This window comes from Amphibalanus amphitrite, unplaced genomic scaffold (assembly GCF_019059575.1).
Source record: "Amphibalanus amphitrite isolate SeventyFive unplaced genomic scaffold, NRLGWU_Aamphi_draft 000378F_arrow, whole genome shotgun sequence".
Taxonomy (NCBI): domain Eukaryota; kingdom Metazoa; phylum Arthropoda; class Thecostraca; order Balanomorpha; family Balanidae; genus Amphibalanus; species Amphibalanus amphitrite.
The window spans coordinates 502,292-519,333 of NW_024881872.1; the positions used below are offsets into that span (position 1 = coordinate 502,292).

At 50.5% G+C, this 17,042-nt stretch overlaps 1 protein-coding gene across 5 annotated transcripts; it reads left to right on the top strand.

Moving 5' to 3' along the window:
- Positions 1-5,364: 5,364 nt before the first annotated feature.
- On the top strand, positions 5,365-16,628 carry LOC122389970 (tyrosine-protein kinase RYK-like). 5 transcript variants are annotated; one of them, XM_043382516.1, is made up of 11 exons: positions 5,365-5,493; positions 9,554-9,718; positions 9,970-10,103; positions 10,339-10,420; positions 11,601-11,768; positions 12,121-12,292; positions 12,769-13,091; positions 13,378-13,543; positions 13,823-13,975; positions 14,317-14,613; positions 15,059-16,628. In XM_043382516.1, the coding sequence occupies exons 2-11, from the start codon at positions 9,607-9,609 to the stop codon at positions 15,168-15,170; spliced, it is 1,719 nt and encodes a 572-aa protein (XP_043238451.1). In that variant the 5' UTR covers positions 5,365-5,493; positions 9,554-9,606; the 3' UTR covers positions 15,171-16,628. The 5 variants fall into 5 exon arrangements, with proteins under 5 accessions (XP_043238451.1, XP_043238453.1, XP_043238455.1 ...); XM_043382518.1 differs by lacking the exon at positions 5,365-5,493 and adding an exon at positions 5,503-5,547; XM_043382520.1 differs by lacking the exon at positions 5,365-5,493 and adding an exon at positions 5,576-5,653 and having other exon boundaries at positions 9,566-9,718.
- The last annotated feature ends 414 nt before the right edge of the window (positions 16,629-17,042 follow it).

Sequence of the window (17,042 nt, forward strand, 5' to 3'; positions counted from 1 at the left end):
ATGATAATGTGAATTTACCACGAGCACAGAGTAGTAACCAACAGCGCAGAACCAACATGCTCGGTCCGAACTCAGCTCTGCAAATATCAGTTCTCACCGCGCCAAACAGTCTCACAAACGGCAAATAACCGAGGTTACCACGATCACGAATGTGAATGATCATTGATCACCAATACCATAAAAGTCTTGCGGCACGCCGCCGCCGGCTCCCGCCACAGCCAGCGCAGGGGCGCAGCACACAAAGCGAGGCCACGCTAATGTCTTGCGGCACGCCGCCGCCGGCTCCCGCCACAGCCAGCGCAGCGGCGCAGCACACAAAGCGAGGCCACGCTAAAGTCTTGCGGCACGCCGCCGCCGGCTCCAACCACAGCCAGCACAGCGGCGCAGCACACAAAGCAGGGCCACGCTAAAGTCTTGCGGCACGCCACCGCCGGCTCCCGCCACAGCCAGCACAGCGGCGCAGCACACAAAGCGAGGCCACGCTAAAGTCTTGCGGCACGCCACCGCCGGCTCCCGCCACAGTCAGCGCAGCGGCGCAGCACACAAAGCGAGGCCACGCTAAAGTCTTGCGGCACGCCACCGCCGGCTCCCGCCACAGCCAGCGCAGCGGCGCAGCACACAAAGCGAGACCACGCTAAAGTCTTGTGGCACGCCGTCGCCGGCTCCCGCCACAGTCAGCGCAGCGGCGCAGCACACAAAGCGAGGCCACGCTAAAGTCTTGCGGCACGCCGCCGCCGGCTCCTGCCACAGCCAGCACAGCGGCGCAGCACACAAAGCGAGGCCACGCTAAAGTCTTGTGGCACGCCGTCGCCGGCTCCCGCCACAGTCAGCGCAGCGGCGCAGCACACAAAGCGAGGCCACGCTGAAGTCTTGCGGCACGCCGCCGCCGGCTCCCGCCACAGCCAGCGCAGCACACAAAGCGAGCCACGCTAAAGTCTTGTGGCACGCCGCCGCCGGCTTCCGCCACAGCCGGCGCGGCACACAAAGCAGGGCCACGCTGAAGTCTAATCACCAGGATGCACGTACAGGCGCGCACGCTTGGCCTCCCGGCTGCAGGTAGGCTGCTCCTTTCGGAGACGTTCTCTGTCGCCGATGAGGCGCCGGATCTCACGTACCCGCAGCTGCGTCCTAGTCATAGCGTACTTCCTCAGTACGTATGGATGCAGCTGCGGGAACTTCAGCGCAGCAGCCTCGGCAAGTCGCCTAACGACGCCGGGGCCGCGGTCGACATCTCCTCCGTGCATCGTGGTGAACAGCACCTCCAGCTGCTCAACCTCATCGAGCCACCGCGCGCTCGGCACCGTGAGGCCGCCGCGGCTGAGGGTGTCAATCCAGGCGTAGCGCTCGTCACGGGGTACCTCGCTGGCATCGGACGTGATCTTGCCGAGCGTGCTGTCCACTGTGGCGCACTTAGCGGCCACGTACCCCGCGACGTACGCCAGCGCCTGCCTGGAGAGACTGGCGACACCGGTTGCTCCAGAGGGAAGGCTTGCAGGTGGCGGGGCGGCGCCGGCGCTGGCTGCGGGTCCCGGACACGGCTGGCGGGCGGTCACCAGGTTCTCCACCGCGGTGACGTCCGCGTCCGGCACCTCTGGCTCCACTGGCGGCTCGTGGTCCAGGTCCAGCGTCGTGGCGCTCAGGTAAGTCGGCTCCTTCTCCTCCAGCAGTACTGAGGCCCCGGACTCGCGCGGGTCATCGTGGGTTGCGGCGGCCACTGTCGGCGCAGCTCCTATGAGGAGCAGGCGGAGGCGGTTCTTGGCCTCCACTGCCGTGGGGTTGGTGTTCGCCGCACCCATGCCTCTCAACTGAAATAGAAACAGTGGTTGGTAAAATACCTAAAAAAAGACTCGATTAGGTGGGCATTAAAGGTGCGGGGTATAACTTAACCACTGTGACAACAGGTCTAATATTTATTGTTTTTTACCATTACCGGGTCACCCAGTGAAATCAAAGAAGTGAAACAAAACATAGTTTATCAGAGTGAGGTAATTAAAGTCTATTATAACACAAAAGAGGTGAGTGTGAGTGGGTAACACTTAATATATATAAAAAAGACCAATGTCTTCATTACGAGTAAACCATGAATGTTTATTGTTTAAGGATAGAAAAAAATGCCGTCAAAGTACTTATATACACAACCCAGATATGTAGTAAGCTACACATTCGGGCGAGACGTATTAAAACAATCAAATTAAAATAAATTTCAAGGCTAGATACAATACCAGGACAAAGGGCTTTGCGTGATAGTCTATGTGCATATTGCTCTTAATGTTTACCTGCATAAAAAAAGAAAGAAAGAAAGAAAAGAATCGCCCGTGTTTTATTTGAGTTGCATCAAAATGTGTGACTGATGTTAGAATGCTTACCTGCGAGAAGAAGTTTTCGACGCAGTCCTGATTGAGCCGGGAGGTCAGTAGGTAGCTGAGCCCGTGATGCCGCTGCACAGCGCTGTACAGGCCGCGCAGAGCGGTGGAGGACATCACGAAGCCCTTCTGAAAGGGCAGCATCGAGTTGCTGCCGACCACGCGCGCGTCTCGCATCACCTTCGTGAACTTGAGGAGGCAGGAGTACTGGTCCTCGATGGTATGGGCCAGCCCAAACGCCGACCGGTGTAGTTTGCCGTCCGACACGTGGCGGGAGTTGAACGTGTCGAAGGCTTGGTCGACGAGGGCGATGAACTCCGCCTCCTTCCGGTACCGGTCACCGAAGATGTGCGAGACCGCCTTGGCCACGCGCTCACTGAGGAGCTGGGCGGCCAGGTACACGCGCTGGCATTCCTGACCCCGCACCTGCGACACACGGGGAACCAAAGGAGTAATAAATAATGACGTTGGTTGACTTTTGATAAAAGATCAGATGGCAAAGCATAGAAATGTGTCCCAAATAAAGAAATCAACAATTGACAGTGAAAGGCAAAGCTCTATGATATAAACACTATCAATGGCAAACATTGGCAGCACTACCAAGTGCTTATCAGTTGCTGGTAATCCTCACCAGACAATGCTGACATGCAGAGCATTTTCAGATCCGGAATGGCGCTGGCTCTCCTGGAAGAAAACAAAATAGTCATTAATTGATGTTGAAAGAAAGCAAAGTAATCATTAGGTATTAGGTAATTATTAGGTACGTAATAGTTATCATTTGGCCGGACGGCAACCATCATAAGGATTATAAGGAGGCACATTTATTTTTTATAAATTTAGTCCGAACCTTTTGAATGGAAGGATTCTCAAGGACAGAGCCACCGCTAAGCAGAGCTCGTTGCGATGGCTCTGCCCTCTACCCTCCGATCGTGCAATTCCTGGTGCATGGCAGAATTTAGAGTCAGAAGTTTAACTACGCACATAGCCGCGCACGGCCGGTCCCCTCACTGACTTCGCCTGGCTACGGCCTGCCACCAACCGCAACCATACCCGGCAGGAGGCTCATAAACATCGAGCGCCCGTCGCGCTTCGAACCCGGACCGTCATACCGGGACACGAGCTCTCACCTCGCGGAGTCCAACGCTCTACCGACTGAGCTACAGGACCAGCTTTATTTATGAGTTTGATTAGGTCAGGTTTGGTTTGGTTTGGTTTGGTTTGGTTTTGTTTGATTTGATTTGGTTTGGTAACTGGTGAGGCTAGAAAGGACTAAGGAGTATCTCCAAGTAGCGCGGACCCAAAATGCAGAGTGAGATATACCTAGTGGCTACAGTTTTTGCGCACTCTCCGTAGAAGCCTGCCCAAACGGTCTGAGGAATATTCCCTGGGATTCTCTTAGCAGACATCACCCGAGCTGCCATATCCATTTAGGTAGGTTGGTAGGTTGTAGGTTGGTAGGTTAGGTTGTAGGTTGGTAGGTTAGGTTGTAGGTTGGTAGGTTGTAGGTTGTAGGTAAGGTAAGGTCAGGTTAGATATGTTTTGTTATATATTTAACCATGAAAAGACAATTGTTGCGCAAGTGAGACATAGATATGGCAGCTCGGGTGACGTCTGCAAAGAGAGTACCTGATCCCCGATGAAAAAACGAAACCGCCCATCCGAACGCAGCATGTGTCTGCCCCAACCAGATCTTGTCGAACCCTGCCACGTTTTGCAGACTGGATCGCTCCCAAAAATAGCAGAATCGTTGTCATTTTTAGCACATGTGACAAAAATAGCATATGATAAAAATGACTGATTGACCAAACCTCCCAGACTGATACAAATTCCTGTGAATCTGCACAGCACAAGAGTAAATTCACACTGCAAACATCAATGGAGAGCCCAGCTATGAGCCAACACATCAGTCAAGTAATCTCACCTGAACAATTTTCATCTGCGACCTGCCATAGGAAATACACTTATGACACAGGTATCGTCCAGCAAGCTTGCCAGGGTCACCCATTCCCAGGGCCTGAATGACGGACTTCGAAACGTACTTGGAACCAATCTTGTTCAATTTTGGCACTTCCGACTCACTTGAAATCAGTGCGTGCCCCCCATATGCACAACGCCGTCTTCTGCCGTCAATATTCATCTTGAAATTCAAGGCCATCTATAGATTGAAATTTAGAAGCCAAGGCGTACAAGCGCTCAAATCTCGGGCAACATGGCGTCCAAATGGCGTCGGCGACGGAAGTGGCGCACGTCGCCATTTCTAATATACGGTTTATAACAAAAACGAGATAGTTTTCGACAAATTTAGCCATTTTCCGTAAAACCATATGCTTAATGAGGTATATCAATCGAAAGTCAATACGCTAATCTATCTCAATCAACAACTTGTAGAGGCCAGCTCCCTCCCATTTTTCAACTACCTCTTTACCATAGTGCCTTTTTTCATTCAGACATTGAAGCCTTTAGGGGCGAATTTCGCCTTTTTCCGTAGAACCTTAAGCTTAATGAAAATTAACATCTAACAGACAATTAAATACTGGTGCTAATTTTAATTTTTATAGAGGCCAGCTCACTCTAGATTTTTTATAGGAACGCTCTGTCTAAGGGCCATCACTTCTTATCAAGCACAAAATGGCACTTTGAAAAGCGATAATTTAATGTTTTTCTGTTGTTTTCCAAAAAGTTCATATCAAGAGAATGCAAAAATCAATTTCATTTCTAAAAACATCAGAATTAAGTAGGTTCACTGCCTAGATACTGAGATATCCGAGGCTTCCTGAAGGCATGATGTCATACCGTGAAATTACAAATTTCTTGGCAAGAACGAATTTTAATGAGGATAACTAAAAATATGTCTTTATTAAATCGCGAAACATAAGTAATAGCAAAGTATTAGGAAAATCTGTAAAGTAGTTACGTAGCAAGTATCTTGCAAATCATGCTAGCACTAGTTGTCAAGACCTGAACCCGTTGCCTTCATGTTGAAGGAATTTTTCGGTGTTACCTAGTGATTTTATATACCTTGGGTGCCGGGTGCCCCTGTTCCGCTGCCTATGGATCAAACTGGGCGGTGTTTCACGGGCTGCTGCTACCACGCTGCTATCAAATTGCGCGAGCTGACGTCACACTTGTGGTAGTGTTGGAGCAATGGGCCTGTTGATGTCTCCATGGAAACCCAATTTGACAAGTCGTAAAATCGGCGTGCTGCTATCACCGGTGAAACAGGGCCCTGGAACCACATGCAGCATTGGAATTGTGGCCTCTTTCTGCATCCCCCGCATTTTATTCTCTGGGTGGGTTGGCCCCGTCCAGCGTTTAGCCTTTCAGGATCCGCTCAGGGCTGTGGTTGTTTATTGATGCTTCCCCCAGATGAGATTCAAAGTTGATAGTTACTTGGAGCTTATTTAGTGCCTCTGAATATGTGAATTGTGAATTTGAAATAAACTGATTTTTCAAAGCTCTTTTCTTTCATCTATTGTATAACATACATTTACCAATAATTCTTGACTAGGCTGATTTGGCTCAGGCCATAAATGCCATTTATCTTTAATATTTGACAAGACTCCAGCAATTTGGTTTTGTTGTTAGGTGGATTTATGCTTGTTAACCCACGCCCTGGTGGCGGAGGGGCTATTTTTTGCCCCCCCCCCCTCCCCTCAAGACTTTTCGATATATCTCTAGAACTGCTGCGCCTATCGTCACCAAACTTTGAGTACCTTCCTGGGCATCAATTTTGCACATTGTGACCAAAAATTTTCCAAAGGCTATGATAGGTTAGCCGCAAATGATGTCAGAGTAACGTCTTGTTCTGCCATTTTCGACCCAAAAAAAGGTTTCGCGGGAAGAGCTGTCAGGCCTATAACTTTGAAGATACAGAAAGCATTTAAGACATAAAAGGTGAAGAATTAACAGGGCTACAAAACTGCTATCTCGTAATTTTAAATTTCTGAATTTTGACCCCCCAAAATTAAAAAAAAGTTTTGATTATAATTGCCAAAAAATCCAAAAAGTTTTCAGAATTTAGATACAAAACGGAATACATGTGATAGCCCTCACCAACTTCTATTCACATACCAAATTTCAGATCGATACCTCTTTTTGGCCAAGTTATCCCATATATGCATGAATTAATTTTTTGTCGAGTATTTGTATGAAACTTTCTAGCATTGTTAAACAACATGTTACTAAGCTGCTGACATCAACTGTTTTGTTTTTACATTTAGTGCTTGCCTGATATGCTCGTTCAAAGTGACGTACAAAAATGTACGTCTATGCCAGGTGTCGACAAGACAATTGTGACGCCTGCCGCCGCCGTCCTAAAATAATACATCCGATATCCCTAATACAATGCTAACGTCTTTCGTACTTCAGAAGCGATGAATGAGGGATGGGTTGGGGTGGGAATGGGGTTGTGGAGGAGGTAGGGTGACGTCATGTCATCGTTAACCTGGGCGAGGGGAATAACTTGTGTTGTATGGTCAAATATGATGTACGATATGTTGTGTTGCATTAGAGACCCTTGGAAATGGTAGTTACAATTCATACGTTGAATTAGGAAACACAATAGGAAAAATGTAATGTAGGTGAATTAGGAAATGTAGATGTAGATCATGTATGATGAAAATAAGGAAATTTGCAAAACACAACTCAATTATGTCAACTTTTACCGTCTATTGAAAACTTGTCTTATGTACATAATAGTCAACATAGTAGATCTATAAAAAGAGCACGTTGTCAATGGCGATCAGGAGGCGTTCTGCTGCTGGCCACCGACGCGGTGACCCTGTGCTCCCCTGTGGCAGTCACAGTCCGGCGCCCGGCGCGCTCCATGCTGACTACCTGACTGCAGAGCTTCTTGAGGAGACAGAAGATGTAGCCGTTCCGCTGGGGGCCTTCGCCCAGGACGTCTGCCTCGTCCACGCAGCTGACGCGTCGGTCGTCGTAATGGCACCACCTGTCCCGTCCCACACTGTACACGTCAGACACTGTCCCGAGCGCGTGGCCCCGCTGTAATGACTAAAGACGGCCATCAGCCGGACGTAAAGTCGCCGGCATGGTCAACGGAGCAGAGCGACTGGTCGCCCTCGACTTAGAACTCGGAGAGGTGCGTCTGTCCAGGGGCGTCGGCCGGCTCTTCCTTCCCCAGTGACGGCATGATGGCCTCTTGGAACTCGTGATCCTCGACCACGTCCATCCAGCGGATAACAGCCGCACTGCAGCCGTTGTTGGCAGTCGTAAATGCTTCGATGGTCTGATTGGACTTCTTCTTGAAGGCGTTGATGTTGGTGAACTTGTTCGCCTTCAGAAGGCGATTCCCTCACATGGTACCCGTGCCATGGAACTGGCGCTTCTGGATCTCTGCGGCAAAACCGATCATCAGAGTCAAGCTTGGTGCTGCTTTGGAAGTAACATACATCCATAATCATCCCGAACCGGTTGAGCCGGTGGGTGCGACCAGTTACGGGCTCAGTTACGTCTTTACGGCTCAGTTACGTCAGTTACGGCTTAGACCAGTTACGTCAGGTGGGCTGGGTCAGCATTCTCTTCGTCGCTAGAGTCTTCGTTTGTGTCGACGCGAACTTCCGGCGGCTCTAGGACGACGACCGTGACATCGGCGACTCGACTTCGCTCCTCGATGCCATCCAGAACAGAGCTGCGGAGTCGGAGTCGGAGTCGAAGTCGGTCGGAGTCGGCAATTCTGACCGGAGTCGGAGTCGGAGTCGATTTTGGAAACCGGAGCCGGAGTCGGAGTCAGAATCACCGACAAACCCATCGACTCCGCTGACCTGGCAGGGCTGCTGAGTCGGGAGTCGGAGTTGGAGTCGGTCGGAGTCGATAGTTCTACCCGGAGTCGGAGTCGGAGTCACTGAAAATCCATCGACTCCCGCAGCCCTGATCCAGAACATCGTTGAGGCTCACATTTGCCATCAAACCAAAGCATAAACGTGTTTGATGTTTGGGAAACAAAATGTAACGGATATGCATAGACGTACATTATTGTACGTGCGTTTTTGTGAAACGTACTATTTTTGGATTCGCTTGGTAAGCAAAATTAGCATTATAATGACACCACTCATGAAGTTAGGGTCATGCTTGAGCAGATCGCTGGCAACGAAAGCTAATCCGGGAAAAGCACTTAACTGTAATTAAGAACACTTGGCTCACCCTGGGTCGAGCGTCTGAACGGGTGAAAATCTTCCCGTTGCGGCATCAACAAACCGAATGTCTCAAACTCAACACTGAATGCATTGGAACCGTGTTTTTTGGTATTCACCTGACGGCTAACAATGTAAATGATTTAGAACGACCGCGTTTGATGGCTCATTAGCTCTATTTCTATAAAGATGGCACACATTGGTCAACTCAAATTGACGTACATTTATGTACGTCAAATTTTCAAACTAAATTTTTAGCGATTCTAGGCCACGTAGCGCAAAACAAAGACCAGCATTAGACTCGCCGTGACGAGCTGCATCGATTTTTTTAAAACCCATTTTATGCAAAACTATCAACTTTGAAATTTGACCTTTTTTGACCTGACATTGATCTGACCTCCACCAGAAAGTGACCTTAACCATTCCTGATGGTCTTATAACCAACACCATTGATTTTGAAATGAAGATTTGGCCATAAAACATGCATCACACAGCCCTAGTAAAATTGGGTTCATGTGCTGACCCTTGGTGACCTGACCTGTGACCTGACCAGGTACTATCAGTGACCTCGGCTCTAATAGCAACATATGTACTAGGCAACTGACGCCCCATCGCTGATTTTCGATAAAATGCGTTTTTCTCGATGTTATAACTTATAGCGCATTCCCTAGAAGACACGTGACCGACAAAACATTTTATCTTTGACCTGACCTGTGACGTCATCGGTGAACCCGAGGTCAATAAAATTACATTTCCCCGACAAATTTGACAGGGCTTTCAAACGCAGTTTGAATTTTGCGGATCCGTCCAGTATTTTCGGAGATACAAGGGGGGGGGGGCAAACATCATCATGACAGGTGCCTTTCAAAGTCAGTTGAAATGTGATTATTGACTGGTTTGCAGTGTGAAGTAAAGAAGAAGTCATATGAATAATAAACCTAGATTTAAAATGTCTCCTGATTAGAAATGTTCACATGGTTACCTATCTGCTGTCAGTCCGTGTTACTGGCATTCCGGTGGCAATTTACCTGGTCACAGTTGTGTCTGCAGTTGGACTGATCCCGTGCCACTGGTGAAGGGATGCAGACAGAATGAAGGCACATCTACTGGTGCTCAGCAGTCTGGAACTGTCGCTGCTCTGTGGTGGAGTCCACGGAACATTCGACTTCTTCCTGTCACGCGATGAAGTCCGCAAAATGGACGGTAAGGAAGAGAGGGATTCAAAGACACGCAAGTGACATGCTCGCATCGGTATCGTGATGAGCTGGATGAAACTGTGCTATGGATGTGACTTGTCTTTGCTAATTACCAGAAGTTCACGAATAATCTTCATATTTGGCCGATATTTTTTTATTTATTTTGAAGCCATTCTTGATGATTCATAGCATTATGTAGGTATATTTTCAGAAGTTTGTTTATTGACGCTTTTGACCAATGGTTTTACGCTTTTTCAGTCGTTGGGTGGCCGGACACGTTTTTTTACGTGGATAACGGCAACGTCAACCACAACACGGTGGCATACAACTTCCAGGTCCCATACGAAATGAACACGCTCACGTTTTCGTGGCGTGCAAGAGACTACAACAATGTAAGTGCCCTTCATTTTATCGATATTCATCTTTCTTTAAGGCATAGCGATATGACTTTCTCAATCGATGGTTATGCATGCCAATTTTTCGTGTTAATTAGATTTTCACGGTTACTTTAGCGATGAGTGGTCAGTGTCGCTCGTATTTGTGTGCGCATGATGCTGAACTCCCAGCGATGCTGACACAGGCTGGTTACGTCTGACCGGACCGGTGGCGGGTGGGCTGTGTTTCCAGGTGACCTACTCGCTCTCCAGCCACGTGCTGCCCGGCAGCGAGGACAAGCTGCGCTCCCTGGCATTCGACGTACCGGCCACAGGTGAGCTGCGGTGCCGTCTGACCATAAGTCTGACGCCAATCGGCGCAGCTGCTGCAGCACGGGACGGAAAGTGTGGGATGATTACGAGCGAGCGAGCGCAGCGAGCGAAGTGAGTCTTTTCAATATAACGGAAAAATCTCAGTATGAGCGGCCCGGCCCGGCCCGGCCCGGCCTGTAACGCTTTTGAGAGGCTTATATCTCAGCAACCGCTGGACCGATTGGCCTGCGGTCTTTTTTGTTGGGTAGCCCCATCCCTTCTACCCCGTAATTGACTACTTTTGATACATCTCAGTGACCGTCGTGGCACGTGCCACGTGAAAAGTCAAGGGTGTTCAAGCTGTTTTGCAAAAGTAGTGATTTTGAGAGGCTCATATCTCAGCAGCCGCTTGGGACTTGCGGTAATTTTTATAGGGTAGCAGCATCCATTCTACCCAAAATAGGATACTCTCGATGCATGTGGGTCACCCCCAGTGCACGTGCAAAATACAACAATAAGAGGTGCCAAATTTGTTCCCATTTCAGTAACTCGGTAATTACTGGGGCGATTTCGCTGAAACTTGGCATGCAGGTAGGCACCCACCAGGCAATGCATTCCCATGTGTTGCGGTTAGGGTGCTACTGCACGTGCGCACGTGCAGGGGGCGTTTCCAGATCTCGAGAACGGCTGGGCCGATTGCGCTCAAATTTGGTACACGGTTGGGGACCAGTTAGTAGGATGCCGTGCAAAAGTCATTTTGGACCCCGTTTGCACGTGCGCACGTGCAGAATGCCGCTTCCAGATCTCAGGAACGGCTGGGCCGATTGCGTTCAAATTTGGCACACCGCTAGCGACCAGTTAGAAGGGTGCTTTGCGCAAGCCCGTTGGAAGCACCCTCTCGCCCTTCCGCACGTGCAGGGCTCACTATCTCGCTCGCTCGTCCTTCGCCCAAAAGGCGTTTTACTGGTGGTTATCTGTCCAGTCGTCAATTAGGTATCTTAGCTCGTAATTTTCCTATAAATGGTGGAATTGCATCCAATGGTAGTCCATCATACTTTATCATAACCATGCAGGTATTTTGTGATGTCATATTTTATCGAATTTAACCATATTTATGTTGTCCAGTGCCCGGTACGTGCACCGCTTTACACTCCCATAGCCTAGTCGCTGTGCTGACGCTGAGACCCGCCCGCCGGCCGCCAGGTCGCATCCCGCTGCGCGAGGGTCAGTTCCGACTGAACCTGAGGTGCGCTCCGGAGGCGGCGGCAGCGGAGATGGCGCCGTCGCCGGCCGAATTCGTCATTCAGCTGGACGCGGTGGCGGCCGGGAAGCTGACCAGCGTTCAGCTGAGGCGCAGAAAACACTGCTCAGGTAGGTACACGGGAGGCGAAGGGATTTCAGAATTGAGGGTCATCTGGATCTGTGAGATGGGTGCCGGAGAGCGGGTAGAAGCGTCTACTTTGGTTATATGCAGGCGACGACGTCCATTTTAGTTTTCTTTGAATCCTAATCTCGGCTCAACTTTAACGATGGTATGGACTCGGACCATCGTCTTCGCGCGCCGTCCAAACATTCGGAGCGTTGAAGTTACAAACGATTCGAGCATAGTCACTGGCTAGAAGCTCGATAAAGTACGAGTCCTACAGGCCAAGTGACCTTCTAAATTCCTTTACATCGTAAGTCCCCCGGCCCCCATCTGACCTCTGACTTGTATGACCCACAGAGCCGTCGCCGTTCGAGGCGGATATCGTGGTGATGCCGCGCCGGGATGGGATCGGCTCAGCGGCCACCTTCTACGTGGGTCTCGGCGCGCTGGTGGCCCTGATGGTCGGCGCGGTCATCACCGGTGTGGCGGTGGCCTATTGCAGCAGAGGCTGGGAGAGCACCCTCAGACCGTGAGTGGGGGAGGGGGTTGGAGGGGGGGGGGGGCAGTGCGGTGGCCTACTGCAGCAAAGGCTGGGAGAGCACCCTCAGACCGTGAGTGGGGGAGGGGGTTGGAGGGGGGGGGGCAGTGCGGTGGCCTACTGCGGCCGCGACTGGGAGAGCACCCTCAGACCGTGAGTGGGGGCGGGGGCAATCTGACTAGAGAGTAACTGGGAACTGGGGGACGATACTGTCACCTTGGAGCCATGTAGCCCTGCTTAGTGCGCGGGCTAACGATAGGTAAATCGTGTTTTGGTTTTTGATTTGGTAGCTGTTATCCTTTTAGCCCCCTAGTTTATGGAAAATGAGAAAGAACACTCAAGCCCAGTCGCTGCACTAGTATTTATGTCTTACTACGTCGCCTGACGCCTAGTATATGTTTCTCACTCGTCTGTCAAGCTCCATGTCCTTTACCCCCGCTGTGACACTCGTCTCTTTTCGCCGCCAGTTCCCCGGCCAGTCAGTACTCGTCAGTGAACGGCATACCCCCGCCACCTCCGCCGCTCTCCGCCCTACCTTCTGCCAGTCCCGCCGGCTCCGTGGGTACCCTGACATCACGGCCTGCCGGGGAGCCGCCCTCTGTGCCGCCGCCGCCGCCGCCCGGACCGCCGCCGGCCGCCCCCGCCCCCGCCCCGGTGCTGGAGCCACTGGATGTGGACAGTCTGGAGGTGGAGGAGGTGCTGATGGAGGGCACGTTCGGCCGCATCTGCCGCGGGAGACTGGTAAAGGACGAACAGGATGACCTGCCCGTGCTGGTCAAACTTGCCACAGGTGAGGAGGGCGTCGGGGAGGGACGCCTGACGCTTCTTACGAATTGATTCTCTTTAAAGATTACATTTTATCTCGCCGAATCGTACCGTACACGGCTTTGGAACTTATAACTATAAACAAACATCCACCAGCATATTTTCTGTAATATAGTGACTGGCTTCATACAGCTATGTGCTTTGGATTTAGTTCAACATTGACGACTCGGGAGGGGATAGCGATAAACCGTACCTCGACTTGTGGCTATCGTTAATATTGTTCTAACGTCACGTTTGTTTCCGCACGGCAGAGGTGGCCTCCGATACCCAGGTGTCTGTGATGCTGCGCGAGGCGGCTGCCATGACGGCACTGGCTCACCCGAACCTGCTGTCGGCCATGGGCGTGGTGGAAGACGGGCCGGAGTCGCGCAGACCGCGCATCGTCTACATGTACTACCCGAGCGTCAACCTCAAACGGTGAGACATCGTCTATCTTTACATCCATGAAGTTAAAATACATTCAGCTAGGTTTTGGAACGCTTACATATCTGTTTCAAGAAGCTAACTGCTTTTTATTAATGGTCTATTTTTATCGTCCAAAAAGTCACACTTCAGTTCTTTCTAGTCTGTTTGTTCCCTAGATTTGTTTTGATCCGGCTCAAACATTTCCCGTTCTTTTTCTGAATGCCTGCCCGCTGTCTCTCCCCTTTGTTCGTCGCCGTTCCCTGACCCCCTTTCTCTGCTCCCTGTTGTCAGGTTCCTGCACCAGTGCCGCTCGGCCGGCGAGGGCTGGTCGCGCACTCTGCTCACACAGGAGGTGGTGCACATGGCCGTGCAGGCTCTGAACGCCCTCAGCCACCTGCACCAGCACTCGGTGGTGCATAAGGACGTGGCGGCGCGCAACTGTGTGTGAGTACAGCAGAGGTGGCTCGGAGGAAGGCTAAGGGGTTTGAGAACTACGGGGAAAGGTTGCGAGAGGGGGCTGCGTTGGTACTGCGAGTGAACGAGAACCGGAAAAAGCACCACGTTTGAGTTACCGGAAGGAGTGATTGTGTGCACTACAATTATTATTGGGTGACGGTTCGAAAACTTTGTTGGCGTAGCGCAACGCAATAATTGCAGCTTGAATGCTTTGTTTGTTTATCTGTTGTTAAAAGTTATCTAACCTTTAGATTGCAGTGATGGACTTGACTCCTGTAACAGCTAGAATTATCATGTTCACTCCAGCTCTTTCCTTCCCTCACCCACAGCGTGGACGACCAGCTGCGTGTGAAGCTGTGCGACCTGGCGCTCTCGCGCGACCTCTTCCCGGGCGACTACCACTGTCTGGGCGACAACGAGAACCGTCCCGTCAAGTGGCTCTCGCTCGAGGCGCTGTCGGAGCGGCGCTTCTCACCGGCCGCCGACGTCTGGTCGTTCGGCGTGCTCTTCTGGGAGCTGATGACACTCGGCCAGCAGCCGTACGTGGAGGTGGATCCGTTCGAGATGGCTGCCTACCTGAGGGAGGGCTACCGGCTGGCCCAGCCCGTCAACTGCCCCGACGAACTGTGAGTAGGGGGCGGGGGCAGGAGCATTTGATCGTATCTACTGCACCCTTTCTGTTGCAGCCAATATAGCTTACGGCGTCACCGCTTTACACAGACAATACAGTTAGACTTTAGGTGGGGGTAGGATAATTATTGCCTGACGAACTACGAGTGGGGTTGAGGGGAATGGAGAGGAGGGTATGGTGTGTAAATGGCTGGGGTGATGCAAATTCATGTGTCTGGTAAAGTGCCTATGTTAGATATTCATGATACAGACAGGTGACATATTTTTGGCAGAGGCAATGATCGCCTAACATTTTTTTATACATATATTAAGTCTCGTATTTCGTGTAACTCATCTCTTGCTTTAGCCGATTATCTTATTTATCCTGAGCTGCCACGCCTACCCGTGGGTCATGGGCTCCCACAACCGTCCACTGACTGAGTTTGTACGTCTGACTGTCAGGTTTGCGGTGATGGCCTACTGCTGGGCCACGGAGCCGTCCGAGCGCCCGGGCCTGCACCACCTGCAGACGTGTCTCATCGACTTCCACATGCACCTCGACAACTACGTTTGAGTCACCGTCTCCTACAGCTGCTCCCCTGCTGAGCCGCCGCCCACTGCCGCTCGGTGGGACGGAGAGGGACCGAGTCTCAGTACTGGTGATACAGGGTATTCGGCATTTAGGTACTGACCCGACTCTGACAGACCGTGGTTTGATTGAGGGATTGGTGGGAGCATGGAGTGCTTCGCTACAGTCTGCTGCTGCATGTGTGGGTGTCTGATGGCGTGTGTGTGGTTCGGGGACCACTCTCATGATCGCTGCCATAAATGTTGCTCGCAGTCGCGTGTAAGTGATGCATATCTTTGTTCGGTTAGCCATATCATACATTAGGAGCAGCGATAGCTGTATAGCGCCCTGTGATATTTCGCCGTCATTGCTAGCTCGTGTTTCTTTGAACGGTTCGCTTTTTCCATGTGCCGTGTGCTTAGACGATGTTTTTATGTTTGGAGGGCGAGCCATAGTTCTATTTGCATCAGAGTCGACTGAACATGCCCGCGATCAGTGGGGGCTGCGTGACAATGAATTTCGGCGCTCGCCTATCTACTGCAATGGGAGAACCTCTGATGCGGCTGATTCGATTTTTATCACAAGTGACGACTCAAGAGGTGTGATGGTAGGTACGCATTATGAGCATTAACTACTATTGATTTGTCACGCCTTTAGCAATGAGATTTTCACTAGATAAAGAATAAGAGGCTGCCAGTAATTAGTATGTTCAGTAAGCGATGTGTGTCGTCTGCAGCCTGACAGGTATGGGCTCTATTTCCAGTTGTTTGGTACAAAGTGCGGCTCCATGGGTCACACGGAGATGCTGAGTTAGAGATAATGTATTGATACATCTAGTTCGTGGATATGTTTGGTAAGCTGGTAGATTGTTTCTCGTATAGGTAATTATCTTACCTCTCAGTTAATGGCACATCCAGGTGATTGTTACAGACCGGGTTGTAATAGTATGTTTTGTGACGTATTTTCACTATGTATAATGGTATCTTATCTCTTCGATGAGTATCTTCGGTAGGTTTGCCTGGTGTCTCATCGAGAACGCGTCATTAAATGTCATTGTAACTTATAGAATATGCGATACGCGATGTTGCTTATGGCATCCTCCACACTATGTTCATATCGTCAAGGTTGTCATGGCAACGCTAGTTGTGCGCGTTCATGGGACAATGATTCCAGATGGGAACGCCTTTTGTTGATTTTTTTTTCTGACGGCGTTCCGATTTGTGGGGTCGGCCCAGGCTGACCAACCGCCGCGTCGCAACTGTGCCACATTTCCATTGTTTCGCAACATGTTTCATCAGGGTTTTAGAGAGCTTCGCGTTAGTCTGAACCTCGTGCTCGAGGCGAAGGCGGTCAGAAGTGTCATTGTGCGCATGTCTCGCTATCATTATCTGGCCGACTGCATCGGTAGACTTCCGTTAGCCAGTTTTTACGCATTTTTGCTACGTCAAATGCATTTGTAATTAAGCAAACCAATGTTTTGCTTGCCGATGAACGAATGTGTAGACGTGTCCGGAGTCCCAACACCCAAGCCACCTGTAGACAGACATACATACAGGTACAAGAACATTGGAAGGTCGCTCGCCATGTATTCATAAAGCCCAGAAGAGAAGCCGGACAAGTTACACGAGCACGCATTCACATATGTACATTCATTCTACACACGCCGGATATAGCCTACTAAAAGCATGACTGATCACGGAAGGCACATGTGTAACTGTCGGCCAGAAAAGGGCAGCATTCACGACATCCCTTTTCACAACGTTTGTATAATTGCATGCAGATTGATATCAATCTCGTACATGCAGATTCCGGACCCTTTCAAATCGCCTCAAACTTGGCATGTAGACCAAACAGGACACGCTGATCACGAATCCGAAG